Source organism: Gigantopelta aegis, chromosome 4 (genome assembly GCF_016097555.1).
Source record: "Gigantopelta aegis isolate Gae_Host chromosome 4, Gae_host_genome, whole genome shotgun sequence".
Classification (NCBI taxonomy): Eukaryota; Metazoa; Mollusca; class Gastropoda; order Neomphalida; family Peltospiridae; genus Gigantopelta; species Gigantopelta aegis.
Genome location: NC_054702.1, coordinates 117027229 through 117049081, shown reverse-complemented (window position 1 = coordinate 117049081; position 21853 = coordinate 117027229). Strand labels below are relative to the sequence as shown.

The 21853-nt window shown below is 37.3% G+C and overlaps 1 protein-coding gene across 1 annotated transcript; it reads left to right on the top strand.

The window, feature by feature from the left end:
* Positions 1-11605: 11605 nt before the first annotated feature.
* On the top strand, positions 11606-17192 carry LOC121371886 (tip elongation aberrant protein 1-like). Its single transcript, XM_041498108.1, has 2 exons — positions 11606-11737; positions 13372-17192. The coding sequence occupies exons 1-2, from the start codon at positions 11674-11676 to the stop codon at positions 14790-14792; spliced, it is 1485 nt and encodes a 494-aa protein (XP_041354042.1). The 5' UTR covers positions 11606-11673; the 3' UTR covers positions 14793-17192.
* The last annotated feature ends 4661 nt before the right edge of the window (positions 17193-21853 follow it).

The window sequence follows — 21853 nt, the reverse complement described above, 5'->3', positions numbered from 1 at the left end:
TTATTCTTCCCATATTTGACTATGCAGATATAATTTGGGACAACTGTACAATATATCAGGCAAACACCCTTGAAAATCTCCAATTAGATGCTCTTCGTACAATTTGTGGTGCTGTTAGAGGAACATCTCACCAATTATTATATAGAGAAACCGGTTTCATACCTTTACTAGAAAGGAGGAAGCGACACAAACTCTGTATGATGTATAAACTTTCAAATAACATTTTACCAACTTTTTTAACCTTACAACTACCTCGCTCTGCTGCAGAACGCAATGAATACCATATGCGTAATGCGGAGAACCTACAAACATATTTTTGTCAAACAAAATTGTTTTCCAACTCCTTCTTTCCTTCTGCAGTAAAATTATGGAACAATCTGTTGCCCGATATTAGAAATTCTTCTTCACTAAAATTGTTGAAAATACAAATGAACAAACATGACCCTGCTGTTCCATCCTATTTCTATGAAGGTGAAGGATGGCAACAGATTCTACATAGCCGACTCAGTTTGGGTACCAGTGATTTGAATGGTCACAAATTTGTACGACATGCGACAGATACCCCTTCTTGTATTTGTGGCCATCCAGTTGAAGATGCAGAATTTGTTTTATGCTTTTGCTCAATATATGCTGCAGCTCGCAATACCCATTTACTGAACTATTATAATTTCAAGTGTCATACTTTGCTATTTGGAGATTCAAATTGAAGTGTCCAAGATAATATCTCTATATTTAAATCTGTTAAGAATTTTCTTATTAATAGTAAGCGTTTTGAGATCAGTTAACCATTTAACCATTCTAATTGTTTGCTATTTATTCTTTGTTTCTTCTACACCTTCCTCTCTTCTATTCCCCCCAACTATCCATGCTATCTTTATTGTAATATTGTTCTAGCCATCTTGATGTATAACATGTATATTTGTTAAATGTATGGAGAGGCCTTAATATAGGCACTTGCCTGTTGGCCAATTCCAAATTTGATTTGCTAATAAATATTGTTTAAACCAAGCCGTAGAATTATAATTTCAAAATAAATTGTAAGTGATTTTAGTTATTATTCGGTGAATATGGGTCAGCTTGTACATGCCATGTGTTATACCACGTGTTGGGCTGGTAGTAGTATGAGGGCCTTCCTGAGGCCATGACCTACTTTCCGTGACCTTGACCTTGGTGTACTTGGCAGGTGTGAGTCATAGTGGTGTGGTCTACTAGGGTGAACGCTCGCCCGTGTCCCTGACCGACTTAGGATGGTACTGATGTCCTTGGACTGGCCCTGACCGACTTAGGTTGGTACTGATGTCCTTGGACTGGCCCTGACCGATTTGTTTAGCATTGATCGACTTAGAAGGCAGTGACTGGTATACCTGGGCAGGTGTGCGACCTTGGTGTAAGTCATAGCCTTGACGTACTTGGTGTGTGACTCATCGCCTAGCCTTGTCAGGGATGGTGTAAGATCATTAATTGCTACTAATGGGAAAGTGCAGCGGGTTTCCTCTCTAAAACTGTCAGAAGTATGTTTCACATCCAATAGCCGATGATTAATAAATCGAGATGCTCTAGTGGTGCCGTTAACCTACCACGTCTAAGGACTGCCCGACGCGAGGTAGTGTATTTAATTTTAGCGCGCTGAATGATGAATGGTTATCACTGTTTACATCCGGCAAGTGATGGTATCTTGTGTTGTCAGTCTCTAAATTAAATACTCTACGGAACTTCTAGAAGTTAAGTTCTCAAAGTCTGGCAGAAAGACGAAATGATTGAAATAGGTGAAAAAAGGAATTCTCGTTCTACACTATCTGATAGCGCATTCACAAGATTATTATGAACTGACCTATTTCGTCGCTTCATCCCGCGAGCACACACACACCCACACATATATATGGTTTAAATGACAGATTTTGCCAATGTCTCGGTAGCTCAGTCGTTAGCGTAGTCGACTTGAGCGTGAAAGGTACGTCGTTCGTATCTCATGTGGTAGAAGTTTTTTTTCTTCTATTATTATTTTTTAAATTAGTTTATTTATTTATTTATTTATTTATTTGTTTTTATTTTATTTATTTATTTATTTGTTTATTTATTTATTATGTTCAAGCAGAACCCAATACAAGCATCCTCTAATAACCCTGTGTGGACGGGACGTAGCTCAGTGTTCCCTTGATGTGCGGTAGGTCTGGGATCGATCCCCGTCGGTGGGCCCATTGGGCTATATCCAGCCAGTGCTCCACAACTGGACAACGACCGTGGTATGTGCTATCCTGCCTGTGGGAAGCGCAACTAAAAGATCCCTTTCTTCCCTTAACAAACATCCCTTTCTTCTCCTTAACAAATATTCCTTTCTTCTCCTTAACGCATATGCCTTTCTTCTTAACAAACATTCCTTTCTTCGAGACAAATATGTCTTTCTTTCCCTATGACTAAAACAAAATACTAAAAATAAATATTTGTATTCAATTAATCTTTATTTTACGAGGAAGGAAATGTTTTATTTACTCAACACATTTTATTTACGGTTATACGGACATATGGTTAAGGACCACACAGATATTGATTGAGGAAAGAAAGAAATGTTTTATTTAACGACGCACTCAACACATTTTATTTACGGTTATACGGACATATGGTTAAGGACCACACAGATTTTGAGAGAAAACCCGCTGTCGCCACTACATGGGCTACTCTTCCGATTAGCAGCAAGGGATCTTTTAGTTGCGCTTCCCACAGGCAGGATAGCACATACCACGGTCGTTGTCCAGTTGTGGAGCACTGGCTGGATATAGCCCAATGGGCCCACCGACGGGGATCGATCCCAGACCTACCGCACATCAAGGGAACACTGAGCTACGTCCCGTCCACACAGGGTTATTAGAGGATGCTTGTATTGGGTTCTGCTTGAACATAATAAATAAATAAACAAATAAATAAATAAATAAAATAAAAACAAATAAATAAATAAGTAAATAAACTAATTTAAAAAATAATAATAGAAGAAAAAAAACTTCTACCACATGAGATACGAACGACGTACCTTTCACGCTCAAGTCGACTACACTAACGACTGAGCTACCGAGACATTGGCAAAATCTGTCATTTAAACCATATATATGTGTGGGTGTGTGTGTGCTCGCGGGATGAAGCGACGAAATAGGTCAGTTCATAATAATCTTGTGAATGCGCTATCAGATAGTGTAGAACGAGAATTCCTTTTTTCACCTATTTCAATCATTTCGTCTTTCTGCCAGACTTTGAGAACTAACTTCTAGAAGTTCCGTAGAGTATTTTATTTAGAGACTGACAACACAAGATACCATCACTTGCCGGATGTAAACAGTGATAACCATTCATCATTCAGCGCGCTAAAATTAAATACACTACCTCGCGTCGGGCAGTCCTTAGACGTGGTAGGTTAACGGCACCACTAGAGCATCTCGATTTATTAATCATCGGCTATTGGATGTGAAACATACTTCTGACAGTTTTAGAGAGGAAACCCGCTGCACTTTCCCATTAGTAGCAATTAATGATCTTACACCATCCCTGACAAGGCTAGGCGATGAGTCACACACCAAGTACGTCAAGGCTATGACTTACACCAAGGTCGCACACCTGCCCAGGTATACCAGTCACTGCCTTCTAAGTCGATCAATGCTAAACAAATCGGTCAGGGCCAGTCCAAGGACATCAGTACCAACCTAAGTCGGTCAGGGCCAGTCCAAGGACATCAGTACCATCCTAAGTCGGTCAGGGACACGGGCGAGCGTTCACCCTAGTAGACCACACCACTATGACTCACACCTGCCAAGTACACCAAGGTCAAGGTCACGGAAAGTAGGTCATGGCCCCAGGAAGGCCCTCATACTACTGCTGGTGCGAGTACAGCGAGTGTTTATAAAAGTGAATTGTTACATGGCTAGCATGCACACGTGTTCTGCTGTGCTGGCCTGCCACTGGCAGTCGGTTCCATGTATAGTATGTGCATGCATTTAGTTGGGAGATGTGATAATTGAGTCATGTGCATACATGTATATAATATTTAATATTAATGCATGGGTTTCACGTGCAGTCACCATTGGCATGTTGTATTACCATTTTACCCTTGAAAACTACTGTCATTGACATACATTGCATCAGTAAAAGTGACAGTTGTCAATATTTTCCCCAGGCCACCCTAACCGATATAATTTCATTACCAACATTAATTCTCTTTGTATTTTATTATTTTGTTTATTTTTCTTTTGTTTTCGTTGTTGAACATTGGGAAAGACCAACAAATGAGAATGTACATTTCAGTAATGTCTTCAGAGAAGATATTTTAACAGTTTCATGTCAGTACTCATCTAAATTTACATGTGTAAATTGTAGGTATTTTTACCTGGTATCAATTGAGATTAGTCAAGTAGATATTTGGTTAGTGAGCTACTTATACATGCAGCAACCCTCTTCTCTGACTGTCCTACTGTTTTTATAAATTACTGTAGTAATGGGGATTGATATTATGTTATACAGACAGAGGATAGGGGTGTTTGCTTTAGCTTCACATGCAGGTGATAACTTAGAGATGATTATAAGTACCTATGTATTAATTTATTTGTTCCATTGTTTTTGGTTTAGTCGGAATTCGTATGACCTTAGTATTTCTACTATGTTGTGGTGATGTACATCCTAATCCAGGACCAGATGGTAATCATATATTCATTGTTCACTTGAATGTTTGTAGTTTAAGAGACAAACTTGATTTAATTAATGCCGAACTTAATAGTTGTGACATAATTTGTATTTCTGAATCATGGTTGAATCCAAATATTACAAATAATGAAATAGTTATTCCGGGATACCATGCTCCGTCCGTAAAGATCGGCTGACTAGAGGTGGTGGTGTGGCTATTTATGTCAAAGAAAATATTTATTTTAAGCATATTTGTTTTTGAGATATTTTATTGATAAAAAAAGAATCAAAAGGATTGCACAACGGGCAGAGCATATGCCAGACATAGAACGAGACGGCCTTGAAGCAGTGTGGATTACTATTTGCTTTAAGAATCAGAATGTACTTATTGGCTGTTTTTACCGATCTGATTATAGTAAAGCATACTGGGATTTAATCTCGGATTCATTACAACTGTTGTCGTGGGTGATTTTAATGAAGATTTGTTACGTCCATTCCATCCTCATATTGATCACTTTTGTCAGTTTTTTTGGAATGTATCAGATTATTACCGAGCCGACACGAATCACACCAACTTCTAGAACGCTTATCAATTTGATTTTTGTCTCGTTCCTTGAGTTGGTATTCGAAAAGGGTGTATTGCCTCCATTTTGTAGTGATCACTGTGCTACGTACGTTCTTCTCAATTTTAAAACTAAAAAAGCAAATTGTTATCAAAGAGTAATTTATGATTATAAAAATACCAATAACCAAGGTTTACAAAATAGTTTACACAATTATGGTTGGAAAAGTATATTTATTAGTAAAGATGTAAATATTATAGCAAACTTATTGATTGATACTATAACACATTTTTGTAATGAATTTATTCCACACAAACCTGTTACTATTAGGCGTAATGATGCTCCTTGGATGAGTGGAAATATTAGAAAATTAATGAGAAAACGAAATAAATTTCACAAGAAGGCTAAAGATAGAAATACACCGAAGGATTGGGAGTCCTTTAGGGAGGCGCGAAATAAAGTAATTGCAAATGTTCCTAAAGCTAAAGCTGATTATAATACAAAATTGGATAATGTTCTAAATAATGAACATGGAAGTAAAGTTTGGTGGCAGGTCCTTAAACAATATTTAAATAAAAAGGATAACTCCAAACATACGATCCCATCAATCGAATGTGGTGGAATTGTTTATAAAAAGGCGGAAGATATTGTTAATATATTGAATGATTATTTTATTACTCAAGCCAGAGTTGAAAATCCGGATAAAGATGTACCAGATTAACAAATTGGGTGATATTTCAATAAAAGAAGAAGAGTTAAACGATATATTGAAGTCATTAGATGTAAGAAAAGCTAACGGTCCAGATATGATTGGTAATAGAATTATTAAAATTTTCGGAAAACATTTAATAAAACAACTTACAAAATTGTTTAACATGTCTTTAATATATTCCATTTTTCCTGATATTTGGAAACAATCGTTTATAATTCCAATCCATACGAAAGGGAGCATTCACCTGTGTAATGATTACAGACCAGTGGCTCTCACCAGTTGTTTATAAAAAATATTCGAAACGTGTGTCTTAAAATATGTATCCAATTTCTTCTTGGAAAACAGTATAATATCTAATTTGCAATCTGCATTTAGGTCTGGTGATTGTACATTGTATCAACTGACCGATCTTTATAATTTTATTTTACAAACATGGATGAAGGCAAAGAAGTCAAAGCGGTATTCTGTGATATTAATAAGGCTTTCGATCGTGTGTGGTATAAAGGATTATTATATAAATTACAGACTAAGGGAATTAGTGAAAGACTTTTACTGTGGTTTGAAAGTTACTTAGAAAAACGAATGCAGAAGACTGTGATCAATGGGTTTAAATCTGATAATAAGCCTATTTTGGCAGGAGTGCCTCAGGGATCAGTGCTAGGGCCACTTTTATTTCTAGTTTATGTAAATGATATAGTGGAGAATATTGAGAGTAATATTAAATTATTTGCAGACGACACTTCCCTCTATGTAGTTTTAGATGATTATCAAGTGGGGTGTCGTACAATAAATTCGGATCTTAGTTTGTTATCAAGCTGGACAGAGAAAGATCCACAAGCAGATCCAACCAGATATATTCTTAGGAGATTCAAAAACAACTGATGTAAACAATCATAAACACCTTGGTCTTACATTCCAAATGGACGGTCAGTGGCATTGCCACATAAAACAGCCTGTTTAAATTGTCTCCGTAGTTTAAAGTATCGTCTAAAAAGGAAAACACTGGAAACATTATATAAATCTTTTATTTTGCCAGTATTTGACTATTGTGATTATATTTGGGATAATTGTACAGAAGCCCAAGCAAATATATTAAAAACACTTCAGTTGGACGCCCTTCGTACAGTGTGGTGCTCTTAGGGGAACAAGACATGAGAAAATTTATAGCGAAACTGGATTCAGTCCTTTAAAACAACGTCGTGTATTTCATAAAATATATACCTTTTATAAAATGGTTAAAGGCATAACTCCACAATATTTATCATCGCTGGTACCCCAAACAGTTTCTGGAAATCACTCACTCCGTAATGCTGACCAATTGCAATATATTCACGCTAGAACAGAATTATACAGAAAATCGTTTTTACCCTCAGCAGTTCGTGAGTGGAATAGTATTGATGAAAATATAAGACAAATAGAATCTTTTGGAAAATTAAAAAATTGTATATCCCCGCAGATAAATAAGATTTTTTTAGAATTCGGATCACGCTTAAATCAAATAATTCATTGTAGACTTCGTTTAGAATGCAATGACCTCAACGCTCATAGATATACAAGACATATTTATGATAATTCCATTTGTGGTTGTGGATACCCATATGAAGATACGTTACATTTCCTATTTGTCTGTCTTCTATATGATAACATTCGTACAACAATGTATTTTTATAATGGTGGTTTTGATCTCCATACAGTGCTATATGGTAATAATGATTACTCTCTGGACCTTAATTTACGTATGGCAGAATCTATTCATAACTTTTTCGAATTGTCAAAATGCTTCACGTTTTAATTTCTTAAAGCCATTTATCCTACATCACATTGTCACTTGCAAGTTTGGCTGCTGTACTGTGGGCGGTGGGCGAGAATCACTGATGTAAGTTAATCGGGTATAGTTATGTACGTGGGTAGGCCCTACGTGTACGCATGGACAAGTATATTAATTTAATGGTCATTTAGACTTATTTTTATGTTTGAGTGCAAATTATGTAATTGTTTCTAATTCTTTGAAGAACAAGAAATTCGGAAAGCATTATAGAAACTTTTTTAAAAAGGAGTTTTAGACTATTAACTACTCAGTTGCCCCCCCCCCCCCCCCCCCAAACAAAAAATCCTAGCTACGGCCCTGTAAATTGTATGTAACAAAGTATGTGTGGAGAGGCATTAATATAGGCCAATGGCCTGTTTGCCGATCCATTTCTTTTGTGAAATAAATATTGTTTAAACCAAATGTTTTTGCTAATGAGCAGGTGATATAGGAATCTGTATTACTGATACTTAGCTGCAACTATGGGTGAGACGTAACCCAGCTGTAAAGCGCTTGTCTGATTCGCGGTCAGTCTAGGATCGATCCCCGTCGGTCGGCCAATTGGGCTATAAATTCTCGTTCTAGTCAGTGGTATAACACAGGCCTGTTTGTGGGGTGCTACATAATATATTAATCCTTTGCTGCTAATCAGAAAAAGTAGCCCATAATTTCGTGGGGGCAGCGGGTTTTCCCTCTCATTATCTCTGGGGTCCATGTAATCGAAATTAAAATGTGCTACGGGCGTCGTTAAATTTATTTAAAAAAAGAAGAAAAAAAAGTAATAACAAAATCAAGAACCCCCCCCCCCCCCCAAAAAAAAAAAAAAAAAAAAAAGAAGTTAAAAAAACAAACAAAAAAGCACAAACCCCTGCCCATGGGGACTCTTTTGATTTAGGGGGGCTGGAGGGGTTGATTTGCCCGAAATTTTACCCAGATAAACACTGCCCGAAATTTTCCACTGTTTTGCCCGAATTTGGTCGTACGCCCATGCCCCTGCCCACAAAAACATAACAAAACAACAAAAGCAAGCAAAAAATAACAAAAAACCCAAACATGTTTGGTGTAGAAATGCATCAATTGCCGTAGTTAGATGGACAAACTTGTATTCAAATCAAGTGACCACCAAACGTCTCGTTTGTATGCTATAATAGTATTATTTTCAGAATTTTGCTCAGAGGTATGTGTTGTAATAAATCATATGCTGGTTCTTGTAAGAGACGTTGTCATTACAACATAATATACACGGTTTTTTGGCCTGTAAAATAGGCAGGTGGGCAAGAAACATGGGTACACGTGCAGACTAGTATAGGTTGCATAGTACCAAAGAAGAGAGTACCGTGTCAAAGTTCGACGTGCACCTCAAATATTTACGGAGTAAAAGCAGCTGTGGGTGTGATTGGTAGTAATATGTGACATTGATTATTTGTGCAAATACTATTATCCATTGACAATAAATAAATACACTTTTATTTGTTATACAGTTGTTATGCAGTATATACCAGAGGTTGAAACTAATGCGGGGTACCCCCAAAAATGGAACTGCAATTTTCAGCAAAAATGACGGTTGCTATTAAAAACATAAATTAAATCTCTTAAATGATACGTGACCCACCATTTTCTTGCAGCTAGATTAGATGCGAGGTGCCACACTTTCTATTGCTGTACTTCCTGGGTGTGTTGAAACGCTGCTTATATCAGTTTTATTAGTAAACGTTAACATTATCGGCAATAGGAATTGATTTGGTCTAATGGAACCTATAGCATATATTCACTATATTATCATTATTTTATATTGTGTGCCATTTACTGTTATTTGACAGTCATAATTGCTTAATTAGGTTACACTCAGGCAATGGAAGTTCATAATGTCCTTGATCTTGGCATTAATTTACTGTGCACTGCTGAGAATAGAGTTTGAAAAAAAGTCTGTGCTGACCAATTGGAGATTTTGGCCCATATTTTTTACTTAAAATATTTTAAAGCTTATTTATCCAAGGTGATGGACATGTCATATAACACTAATCTTATTTAGGATAATAAGTCTAGGCAAGATGAAATAAGCTATTAGTAATAATTTATTTTTAGTTAAAAAATAATGTTAGCTAATATTAGGTTAAGCTTTTAGATCTCCATTAACAATGTGTATTTGAATGCAATTGGCTCTGGAATGACTATATTTAAATAACCTGATTTCTGCTGTAATTTTAACATACTTTTTAGGTTGGTGAATTATGTTTTAGGCAAATATGGGAGTTTTTACAATTGTTTTTGTGAGTTTGGCAAAAACATTAAAATCTACAGAAGTGGGTTCTGTGTAGCCATTTTGCATTCTCTTCTTTATTTGTACACAAATATAAACTTGGTAATGATAGCTTTAGGTCAGTTCGTTAATATTGTCCATATATTCAGTGAGTTTTCTATAGTAAAGGGTATTTGAAGTATATACCAAGTACAAGAGCAATTTTGACACATTTGTTAATCTACCTAGGAGTGTGTTAGTATTATCTTCCACTATTACCACACTTGTAAAGCTATATTTTCCAATATTACTATGTAAATGATGTGTTACATTACAGATTGTAGTAATGCATACGATATAAATATTATATTCAGTTAAAACAGAAAATAATTAAAGAAAAAAGACTTTCGCACTCTTTTGATGGAATGAATGTGCTTTTTTTATGACTAATAAAAAATAAAGATGTAAAACCCTAATGATAACTCTAGATATGATACATGTCTGTAAGCACCAATCACTGGAGATTATTAATAAAATATCAACAGATATATTGGTAGCTGTCAGTGGATTTAATAATGCATATATAAAAACCAACTAGGCTGATGGGTTTGAAAATATTGCATTCAGTGACTTGACATCCAAGCATAGTCCATACCTTGGGTGTTTACCCCACCATGATGTGTACCACATTAATTTACTACTATTTGTGGATGCAGTGGTGTTCATTTCAGATACCACATGTGATATGCTTTTTTTCTAGTGAAGTTCTTATCATATGCCCATTAAAGTCTTTCAAAACACAGGGTCACTGCAATAAATGAGTTTTAAGGTAATTATTTATTGGAAATGAGAGACTCTGACTGTGCATGCACACACTACATATACAACTAAGCATACACAACCAACCCATAGTATGTATCTTCAAGAGTAGTATTTTTATTTATTATTTGTTTTAAATATGATACATTGCATTTGTATACAACTTTGCATAACACTGATGCTTCCTGAGGTGTACATTAAATCAGGTTGCACTGTAGGAATAACACTTTCAATTATGTTGTCACATCATATCAGAACACAGAAGATCCTGATAGTCATGAAAACACCCAATTGGACACTTTTTGAAAAATATATTTTTTTGATATAGGTTGCATAGTACCAAAGAAGAGAGTACCGTGTCAAAGTTCGACGTGCACCTCAAATATTTACGGAGTAAAAGCAGCTGTGGGTGTGATTGGTAGTAATATGTGACATTGATTATTTGTGCAAATACTATTATCCATTGACAATAAATAAATACACTTTTATTTGTTATACAGTTGTTATGCAGTATATACCAGAGGTTGAAACTAATGCGGGGTACCCCCAAAAATGGAACTGCAATTTTCAGCAAAAATGACGGTTGCTATTAAAAACATAAATTAAATCTCTTAAATGATACGTGACCCACCATTTTCTTGCAGCTAGATTAGATGCGAGGTGCCACACTTTCTATTGCTGTACTTCCTGGGTGTGTTGAAACGCTGCTTATATCAGTTTTATTAGTAAACGTTAACATTATCGGCAATAGGAATTGATTTGGTCTAATGGAACCTTAAACACACTACGTTTAACGAGACTAATAACAACAGGACAAGCTATGGTGTAAACAAAGATTGGGTCCACATCATTCAAACTAAAATTAGTTAAAATGACAAAAGTTCTGTGTTTTTTCTTTGTTTTGCTTATCGTTTTCACATGTACGACCAGTCAAGGTAAATGTTTCTGTATATTAGATCACACTCGGGGTCCCCCAGATTCTGATTTCGTACGTGTATTTCCGTACAAGTCCTACTCACAAACCACTTGCTCAATAGTTTGCTACACAAGGCTGTAAACAATAAATTGTTTTATTTCCATTTTGCGTTCAACGTACAATAGTGGTGCCTGGCAGTGGTGATGTTGGTAAACATTTATATAACATAATTATATACACATTTTATAAAACAACCTCCACGAAGGGGATTCCGAATTCGAACCAAAGACTCTCAGGCAGCACTGAAAAAACTGACGTATCACAAGGCTAGCTATTATTATAATTAGTAGTGTTTGAAGGATGTTATTGGGAGTGGGACAACCACACTGTCTATGAGTCGAGTTGTGGAGCGATAGCCAAATGTAAACAGGTCAGTAGGAACCGAGGACGAAAATGTTCGTTTTTTTTAATTTTTGGTCTTACTCTATGTAACTGCAGGTACAATTTGGCTTGTGCCCCCCCCCCCCCCCCCCCAACCCCTCGAGATTGTGCCCATCCAGTTCAGATATCACTAGGCCCAGTGAGTAGGGTAGTTTATTAATTAATACTTCAAATATAAAATCATGTTATGTAGCCCTATTACATCACAATAATTATATAATTGTTACCAACAAAATATGAAGCCTCCTTTGTTACACATCATTATTCATCGGGACTGACCTCAGTGGCGTCGTGGTTAAGCCATCATTCATACGGCTTGTAGGTACTGGGTTCGCAGCTCGGTACCGGCTCCCACCCATATAAAGTGTTTACTGAATCAACGGGTAGGTTTAAGACCACTACACCCTCTTCTTTCTCACTAACCACTAACCACTAACCACTAACCACTAACAACTAACCACTAACCACTAACAACTAACCACTAACAACTAACAACTAACCACTAACCACTAACAACTAACCACTAACAACTAACCACTAACCACTAACAACTAACAACTAACCACTAATAACTAATAACTAACAACTGTCATGGACAGAGCCCAGATAGCTGAGATGTGTGCCCAGGACAGTGTGCTTAAACCTTAATTTGATATAAGCACGGAAGTAAGTTGAAATGAATGAATTGAGCGGTGGCTTCATCACGAAATAGAAGTAGTTTTATTTGATTAAAGTCTTTCCATATCAGCTAACCTAGTAGCTCCCAAGTAACCCCTCAGGTTTCAAAATCTACATCTGGTGAACAGTTACAGTATGCAATTCTAAATACTTTTTGAGATATGGCATGTTTAAAATAGGGTGCACTTAGGAATAATTGTAGGTATTTTGGTCCATGTTTGGAACCGTATCAAGGCTTATGTCTTATCTGAGGTTTTTATATGAACAAAGATATCAAAAGTGATGAATTCGTGAATACAAAATGGGGATACGACACCCTATTTTCAGCAAGCCGTATCTAAATACATTTTCGGTTGAGGGCTGAAAGTTTACGTTCCGTAAGTTAACTCCATTCTACATTCAAAGATATTTTCAGGAATTTGTTCCCCGAAATTTGAGGGCGACACCTGAGCAGATTTCAGAAACTGGTTTTGTTTCAAACAGACCTGTGTTTGGATGATTGGTGATTTAAATGTTTTATCTTTGATTATTCAGAATGGTCATGGATTGAAGGAGAGCAATTCGCAGGTGTCCTCTCGCTCCCATCTTACCCTGGAGGTCGTAGTGGCAGCAGTATCTGGACAGACGTGAACAGCGACGTGTGGATGTTTGGAGGGCGAGGCGTCTCCATCACAGGAGGCGGACACTCGACGCTGCTCAATGAACTGTGGAAGTACAACATGGGACAAGGCAAGTGGACGCTAGTTCACCCTGGGACTATGTCCATGACATCATCGCAGGAAACACTGGTCTCTCCTGAACCGCGACAACTAGCGGCGGCGTGTGGAGTGACAAACTCGACATTTGTTGTGTTCGGAGGTCTCGGCACAGAAGACCGAGCGCTCGCAGATACCTGGGTGTACTATGTGCACAAAAAGCACTGGATTCGGCTATCTGAGACTACAATGGACCTCGATTTGGAGACCAATGACACAGTGCCTTCCCCATCTGGTCGTGGTGACATGGTCTCCTGGTGTCTACCTGACAAAATGTTAATCTTCAGTGGAGTGGACAGCAACAATAACATAAGCAGTGATCTTTGGAGATTTTCTCTCAAAGACATGATGTGGTCAGAGATAAGAAATTCGGAGAATGTTTCAGATAGACTCATCAATGGCAAAAGTAAACATTATCCTCGTGCCAGGAATGGCGCCACATCATGGGTTGTAAACAACAACACTGTTTATATGTTTGGCGGCAATGTTCTGAGCACCAACATCCTAAGTCGGCACTTAAACATCGGCTACACGTCCGATCTGTGGCGCTACAACCTAGGAAACAACACATGGAACTACATGTCAGGACACAGCAACTCGTGTTACCCGGGAGTCTATGGTAGGTTTCAGAGTAGAGATCCCACTACACTACCTGGATGTCGGCGGCGGGCGGCCTCGTGGGCAGACCATAATGGGAACCTGTGGATGTTCGGAGGTGATGGAACCGACACCGATTACCCCAGTGTTTTCCACACAGCTAAACTCCTTTCGGATGTGTGGCTTTACGAAGTTCACAGTGGGATATGGATGTGGTTTGGAGGACGGAACCAGGGCGAATCTAAGCCCGTCTACTTGAGGAAAGGTGAGGCAAGTTCTGCTGGCCTGCCCGGTGGCCGCTGTGACAGCATGGCGTGGGTGGGACCCGGCTACACGTTTTACTTATTTGGAGGAGTTGGTCACGATGGTAGAAACCTTGACGGGTATTTGAATGACCTGTGGGTGATGTACATGGAAGACGTGATTGGTCCGGAGAGAGGCGTGGCTGGGGGACTGCTTGTGTTCTTCATTCTGCTGGCTGTGACGTGTGTGCTCGCCATGTGTGTCATAGCCCTGTATGCCAGGGACAAGCACAATGGGATGACGCGACGCAGTCTGCGCTTCACCGCCAAGTACAGCAAACTGTCCGATACCGTGGAATGACTAGAGACTGTTTACTAGTTTAGTACCATTAAAATGTTTCCAGATACCTCAAATTAACAACAAGACCACCATATATCAAATTTAGGATATATATTGCCTACACAGTTGTGTTCAAACTTTAACAATCGATTTAAAGAGTCAAAGTAAAACTGAATGTAGTCTAGTCAATTTTACTCGTGTAGGCTATGCACCGTGCAATTCACGATGATTGAGAATGTTGATCATTTGATAACAGGAGTCATTTTATAAAGACGACCAACCTTTTTATACATGAGTATGAGTATGGACATTCATCTTAATGTTCTGGTGTAGTTCCTTTGGTAAAGAGTTCATGATTTGTTGCCACATTTAAAAAAAAGAGAAACAAACAAAATAACAATAGCACTGGCCTCCATACACCTGCCTGTGTATACATTTCACACCCCTATCAGTCAGTGTACCCGTTCCATACCCGATTCTTTATAAACGTTTACCATTTGCTCATGCCTTGACTTGCTTAGGAGAAAGCAGGTCGGAAGCTCCCAGTGACGTCATTCCATCCGCCTCTGTGATGGCTCTCCAGTTATAATACTGTTCCGTTGTATACGTCTTGCTATTGTATTTTGTTTTATTCACATAACAAGAATAACTATAGAGAACAAGATTTGCTAAAATCTAGGGTTAATTATAAAAAATATAAATGTACCAAAAACAAAATCATTCCTTAGGGTTAAATTGAGAGTGGTGTGACCTATGCCAAACAGGACATACATAGATTTAAATTTTAGCATCGCAAACATGTCTTCGAAAATGTGTGAGAGAGTGAGAGAGTGAGTGAGTGAGTGTGTGTGTGTGTGAGTGAGTGTTTTTTTGGGCATTCCTTTGCCTCCAAAAAAACCCCAATATATGTACACTAAAATGTACTAGTTCAACCAAATCCTGTGCAATTTATACAGTATCTGAAATAGGCCTGCATATTTATAGCTTTACCCTTAGTAACATTTTTACTATAGGCCTATATAGTCTGACCTTTAATGTTCTTTATAAATAACCCAGGCTATTGCAATTATGTTCATCTTGATGATTTGCACATGCACATACATACACACCTGAACTATTCTTTCATCATCAGTTGTGATATAATTTATGATGAGCTCTTGTGTTTGTGTGGTGGTTTTGTTAGGTTTCTTTGTTCTATTTGTATGTTGTTGTTTTCATGTACCTGCGCATATTGTAGGTGATAGTGTGTAAAAAGCTATATTTATTTACCTGTGATATAATGATGTGTTACCGTGCATTATTCGACAACATAGCATATCAGTTAGAAGGTTGCCTTAGTCAGATTTATTAGTGTTGTACAAATGACGATTGTTGGACATATATTTTCATTTGCATATTGAATTATAGATACATGTATATCAAATCAAATCAGTTTGTTCATAAATGCATAAACAGTATAAATGAGTTGTGCCATGTATACATGAACAAACTAAATAATATAACAATGATGGACATCGTAATTTGTTAAAAGACTACACCACAAACCCGCACACCCGAATCTGCCAATGTATATAATTGTTGAAAGTTAACTACTTGGTCACACAAATGCTTTATATCATATATACAATATACAACAATACTTTCACATGCTGGCATATGTATATGTGTTGCAAATGTTATTTTAGAAAACTATGATCCACCAAGATTGGTAAACAAGCATGGCATAGCGCATTGAATATTCATAATAAAATAATTGTACCCAACAGTCCCATAGCATAATACAATTAGGTGAACTAGTATGTCTATTACCACTGGCGTAACGCAATACATATATTTAAATATTTTGTATTTATGTTTGCTCAACTTTGGTGATGTGAACTTCTCACAACTGTCAACTCCGTGTAGCGTATTAATATAGAATACTGGAAATACCTTCTTTTTTACTGTGCTAGAAATACCTTCTTTTTTCATTATGCTAGAAATACCTTCTTTTTCACTATGCTAGAAATACCTTCTTTTTTACTGTGCTAGAAATACCTTCTTTTTTCACTGTGCTAGAAATACCTTCTTTTTTACTGTGGTGTATTTAGAATACTTATTCTGAATATACTGTGTAGTGTATATACCAATATAATTAAAATTAGCTCCACTATTACATGTGGATCTAACAGCAGCCCGTTGGAGCTCATGTCCAGTTGACCTTTCATTCGACCAATCAAAACCTTACTTACAAAATCATGCCAGTGATTTGAAAAATATTTGAAAATATTCGGGATTATACCGGAATGATTCGGGTGGATTACGAAATATGCCGGAAACTAATTGCAATATAAAATGTTATATAAAATTCATTTCAAGACGAAAAAACCAAAAAAAACCTGTGATGGTATAGCCATAAAATCTGTTTATACTAGTATACAATCCAGTTTATTACTGCACTTTTCCCCTTGTTTTTTCAATGTTGAAATAGACCAACAAGTTCGCCTATTGCATTAATAGTCTCGCCTGATATTTTTAGAATTTGCATGTTTCGGAATAACGCTATAAAAGGCGAAGTATAATTGGTCTATATTTAAATTGTTATTTCTAGATGAAATGTCACCTGGACATGGGAGTCCATGCAATGCTGTTAGATCTACTGGTATATACCAGTAGAGCTAATTTTAATCAGATTGTGTATATACAATACTAGAAATACGCATTCTGATGATATATAATGTACTTAGATAACTAGAAATACGTACTCTGATTATACAGTGTATTGAGAATACGTACTCTGATTATACAGTGTATTGAGAATACTTATTCTGATTATACAATGTATTGAGAATACTTATTCTGATTATACTGTGTTTTGTATTTACAATTTTGGGAATCCTTATTCTGAACAACATTTACTTGTTGGCTAATAACATATTCGTTAAATAAAAAAATAAAATATTTTTCAAGAAAATGTTCTACTTAATCTGAAAATTGGCTAAACGAAAATGTGTTCCAGCCCTGCTATACTGTTAGTATGTTTAGAATATTATGACTATTTATTCTGATACAGTAGCGTATTCAGAATATAAGGAATACGTATCCCCATTATACTGTGCAGTGTATTCAGAATACGTATCCCCATTATACTGTGCGGCGTATTCAGAATACGTATCCCCATTATACTGTGTGGTGTATTCAGAATACATATCCCCATTATACTGTGGTGTATTCAGAATACAAGGAATACGTATCCCCATTATACTGTGGTGTATTCAGAATACAAGGAATACGTATCCCCATTATACTGTGCGGTGTATTCAGAATACAAGGAATATGTATCCCCATTATACTGTGCGGTGTATTCAGAATACGTATCCCCATTATACTGTGGTGTATTCAGAATACGTATCCCCATTATACTGTGTGGTGTATTCAGAATACAAAGAATACGTATCCCATTATACTGTGCGGTGTATTCAGAATATGTATCCCCATTATACTGTGCGGTGTATTCAGAATACAAGGAATGCGTATCTCCATTATACTGTGCGGTGTATTCAGAATACGTATCCCCATTATACTGTGCGGTGTATTCAGAATACGTATCCCCATTATACTGTGTGGTGTATTCAGAATATGTATCCCCATTATACTGTGTGGTACATTCAGAATACAAGGAATACATATCCCCATTATACTGTGCGTTGTATTCAGAATACAAGGAATATGTATCCCCATTATACTGTGTGGTGTATTCATAATACATATCCACATTATACTGTGTGGTGTAGGGGTGTGACGAATACACATGGTGGCGAATACGATACATATCACGAATATGAGGTGACGAATACAAATATGTATTCACATCCATGAATACACATTACACAAGTACAAAGGCTTTGCTGAAAGGAAAAAAAAGTATTTACTTTGAAACATAAATTATACAGTAAACATTATATATAAGTATTCGTGTATTCGGTTCAGCTAGTGACGAATATGAATGCAACTACGATACAGATTGCTGTTCGGTGCACCGAATATTCGAGTATATCGTTACACCCCTAGTGTGGTGTATTCAGAATACGTATCCCCATTATACTGCGGTGTATTCAGAATACAAGGAATACGTATCCTTATTATACTGCGGTGTATTCAGAATACAAGGAATATGTATCCCCATTATACTGTGCGGTGTATTCAGAATACAATACGTATCCCCATTATACTGTGGTGTATTCAGAATATGTATCCCCATTATACTGTGCGGTGTATTCAGAATACGTATCCCCATTATACTGTGGTGTATTCAGAATACATATCCCCATTATACTGTGTGGTGTATTCAGAATACAAGGAATACGTATCCGCATTATACTGTGGTGTATTCAGAATACAAGGAATACGTATCCCCATTATACTGTGCGGTGTATTCAGAATACAAGGAATACGTATCCCCATTATACTGTGCAGTGTATTCAGAATACAAGGAATATGTATCCCCATTATATTGTGCTGTGTATTCAGAATATGTATCCCCATTATACTGTGCGGTGTATTCAGAATACAAGGAATATGTATCCCCATTATACTGTGTGGTGTATTCAGAATACAAGGAATACGTATCCCCATTATACTGTGTGGTGTATTCAGAATATGTATCCCCATTATACTGTGCGGTGTATTCAGAATACAAGGAATATGTATCCCCATTATACTGTGCGGTGTATTCAGAATACAAGGAATACATATCCCCATTATACTGTGCAGTGTATTCAGAATACAAGGAATACGTATCCCCATTATACTGTGCGGTGTATTCAAAATACGTATCCACATTATACTGTGGTGTATTCAGAATACGTATCCCCATTATACTGCAGTGTATTCAGAATACATATCCCCATTATACTGTGCGGTGTATTCAGAATACATATCCCCATTATACTGTGCGGTGTATTCAGAATACAAGGAATACGTATCCTTATTATACTGTGCAGTGTATTCAAAATACATATCCCCATTATACTGTGCGGTGTATTCAGAATACAAGGAATATGTATCCCCATTATACTGTGTGGTGTATTCAGAATACAAGGAATACGTATCCCCATTATACTGTGTGGTGTATTCAGAATATGTATCCCCATTATACTGTGCGGTGTATTCAGAATACAAGGAATATGTATCCCCATTATACTGTGCGGTGTATTCAGAATACAAGGAATACATATCCCCATTATACTGTGCAGTGTATTCAGAATACAAGGAATACGTATCCCCATTATACTGTGCGGTGTATTCAAAATACGTATCCACATTATACTGTGGTGTATTCAGAATACGTATCCCCATTATACTGCAGTGTATTCAGAATACATATCCCCATTATACTGTGCGGTGTATTCAGAATACATATCCCCATTATACTGTGCGGTGTATTCAGAATACAAGGAATACGTATCCTTATTATACTGTGCAGTGTATTCAAAATATGTATCCGCATTATACTGTGCGGTGTATTCAGAATATGTATCCCCATTATACTGTGGTGTATTCAGAATACATATCCCCATTATACTGTGCGATGTATTAAGAATACAAGGAATACATATCCCCATTATACTGTGCGGTGTATTCAGAATACAAGAAATATGTATCCCCATTATACTGTGCGGTGTATTCAGAATACAAGGAATACTTATCCCCATTATACTGTGGTGTATTCAGAATACAAGGAATATGTATCCCCATTATACTGTGCGGTGTATTCAGAATATGTATCCCCATTATACTGTGGTGTATTCAGAATATGTATCCCCATTATACTGTGCGGTGTATTCAGAATACGTATCCCCATTATACTGTGTGATGTATTCAGAATACTTATTCTGATGATACTGTAAAGTGTATTTAGAATACCACCAGGATTTTCCATATTTAAGCCAGTTAGAAAATAGTATTTGAATTTAAGCCCATGGGCTTAAATACGGGAAATCCGGGTAGGAATACTTGTTCTGATTATACGGTAGTGTATTTAAAATACTACACTAGTTATTAGACTGATTATACTATAATGTATTCAAAATTTATACCAGTTGGACCACTCGTCCAGATGATGAGGAAACGCAAATCTTTTTAACATTGGTGTGGGAAACAAATTCTTATACAAGTTCGAGCTCTGTGTTAAGTCAAACATACTGTTATACCAGTTGGACCACTCGTCCAGATGATGAGGAAACGTACTCCAGCCACATGTCACTGTTGTACCAGTTGGACCACTCGTCCAGATGATGAGGAAACGTGCTCCAGCCACATGTTACTGTTATACCAGTTGGACCACTCGTCCAGATGATGAGGAAACGTGCTCCAGCCACATGTTACTGTTATACCAGTTGGACCACTCGTCCAGATGATGAGGAAACGTGCTCCAGCCACATGTTACTGTTATACCAGTTGGACCACTCGTCCAGATGATGAGGAAACGTGCTCCAGCCACATGTTACTGTTATACCAGTTGGACCACTCGTCCAGATGATGAGGAAACGTGCTCCAGCCACATGTTACTGTTATACCAGTCTCGTCCAGATGATGAGGAAACGTACTCCAGCCACATGTTACTGTTATACCAGTCTCGTCCAGATGATGAGGAAACGTGCTCCAGCCACATGTTACTGTTATACCAGTTGGACCACTCGTCCAGATGATGAGGAAACGTGCTCCAGCCACATGTTACTGTTATACCAGTTGGACCACTCGTCCAGATGATGAGGAAACGTGCTCCAGCCACATGTTACTGTTATACCAGTTGGACCACTCGTCCAGATGATGAGGAAACGTGCTCCAGCCACATGTTACTGTTGTACCAGTTGGACCACTCGTCCAGATGATGAGGAAACGTACTCCAGCCACATGTTACTGTTATACCAGTTGGACCACTCGTCCAGATGATGAGGAAACGTGCTCCAGCCACATGTTACTGTTATACCAGTCTCGTCCAGATGATGAGGAAACGTGCTCCAGCCACATGTTACTGTTATACCAGTCTCGTCCAGATGATGAGGAAACGTACTCCAGCCACATGTTACTGTTATACCAGT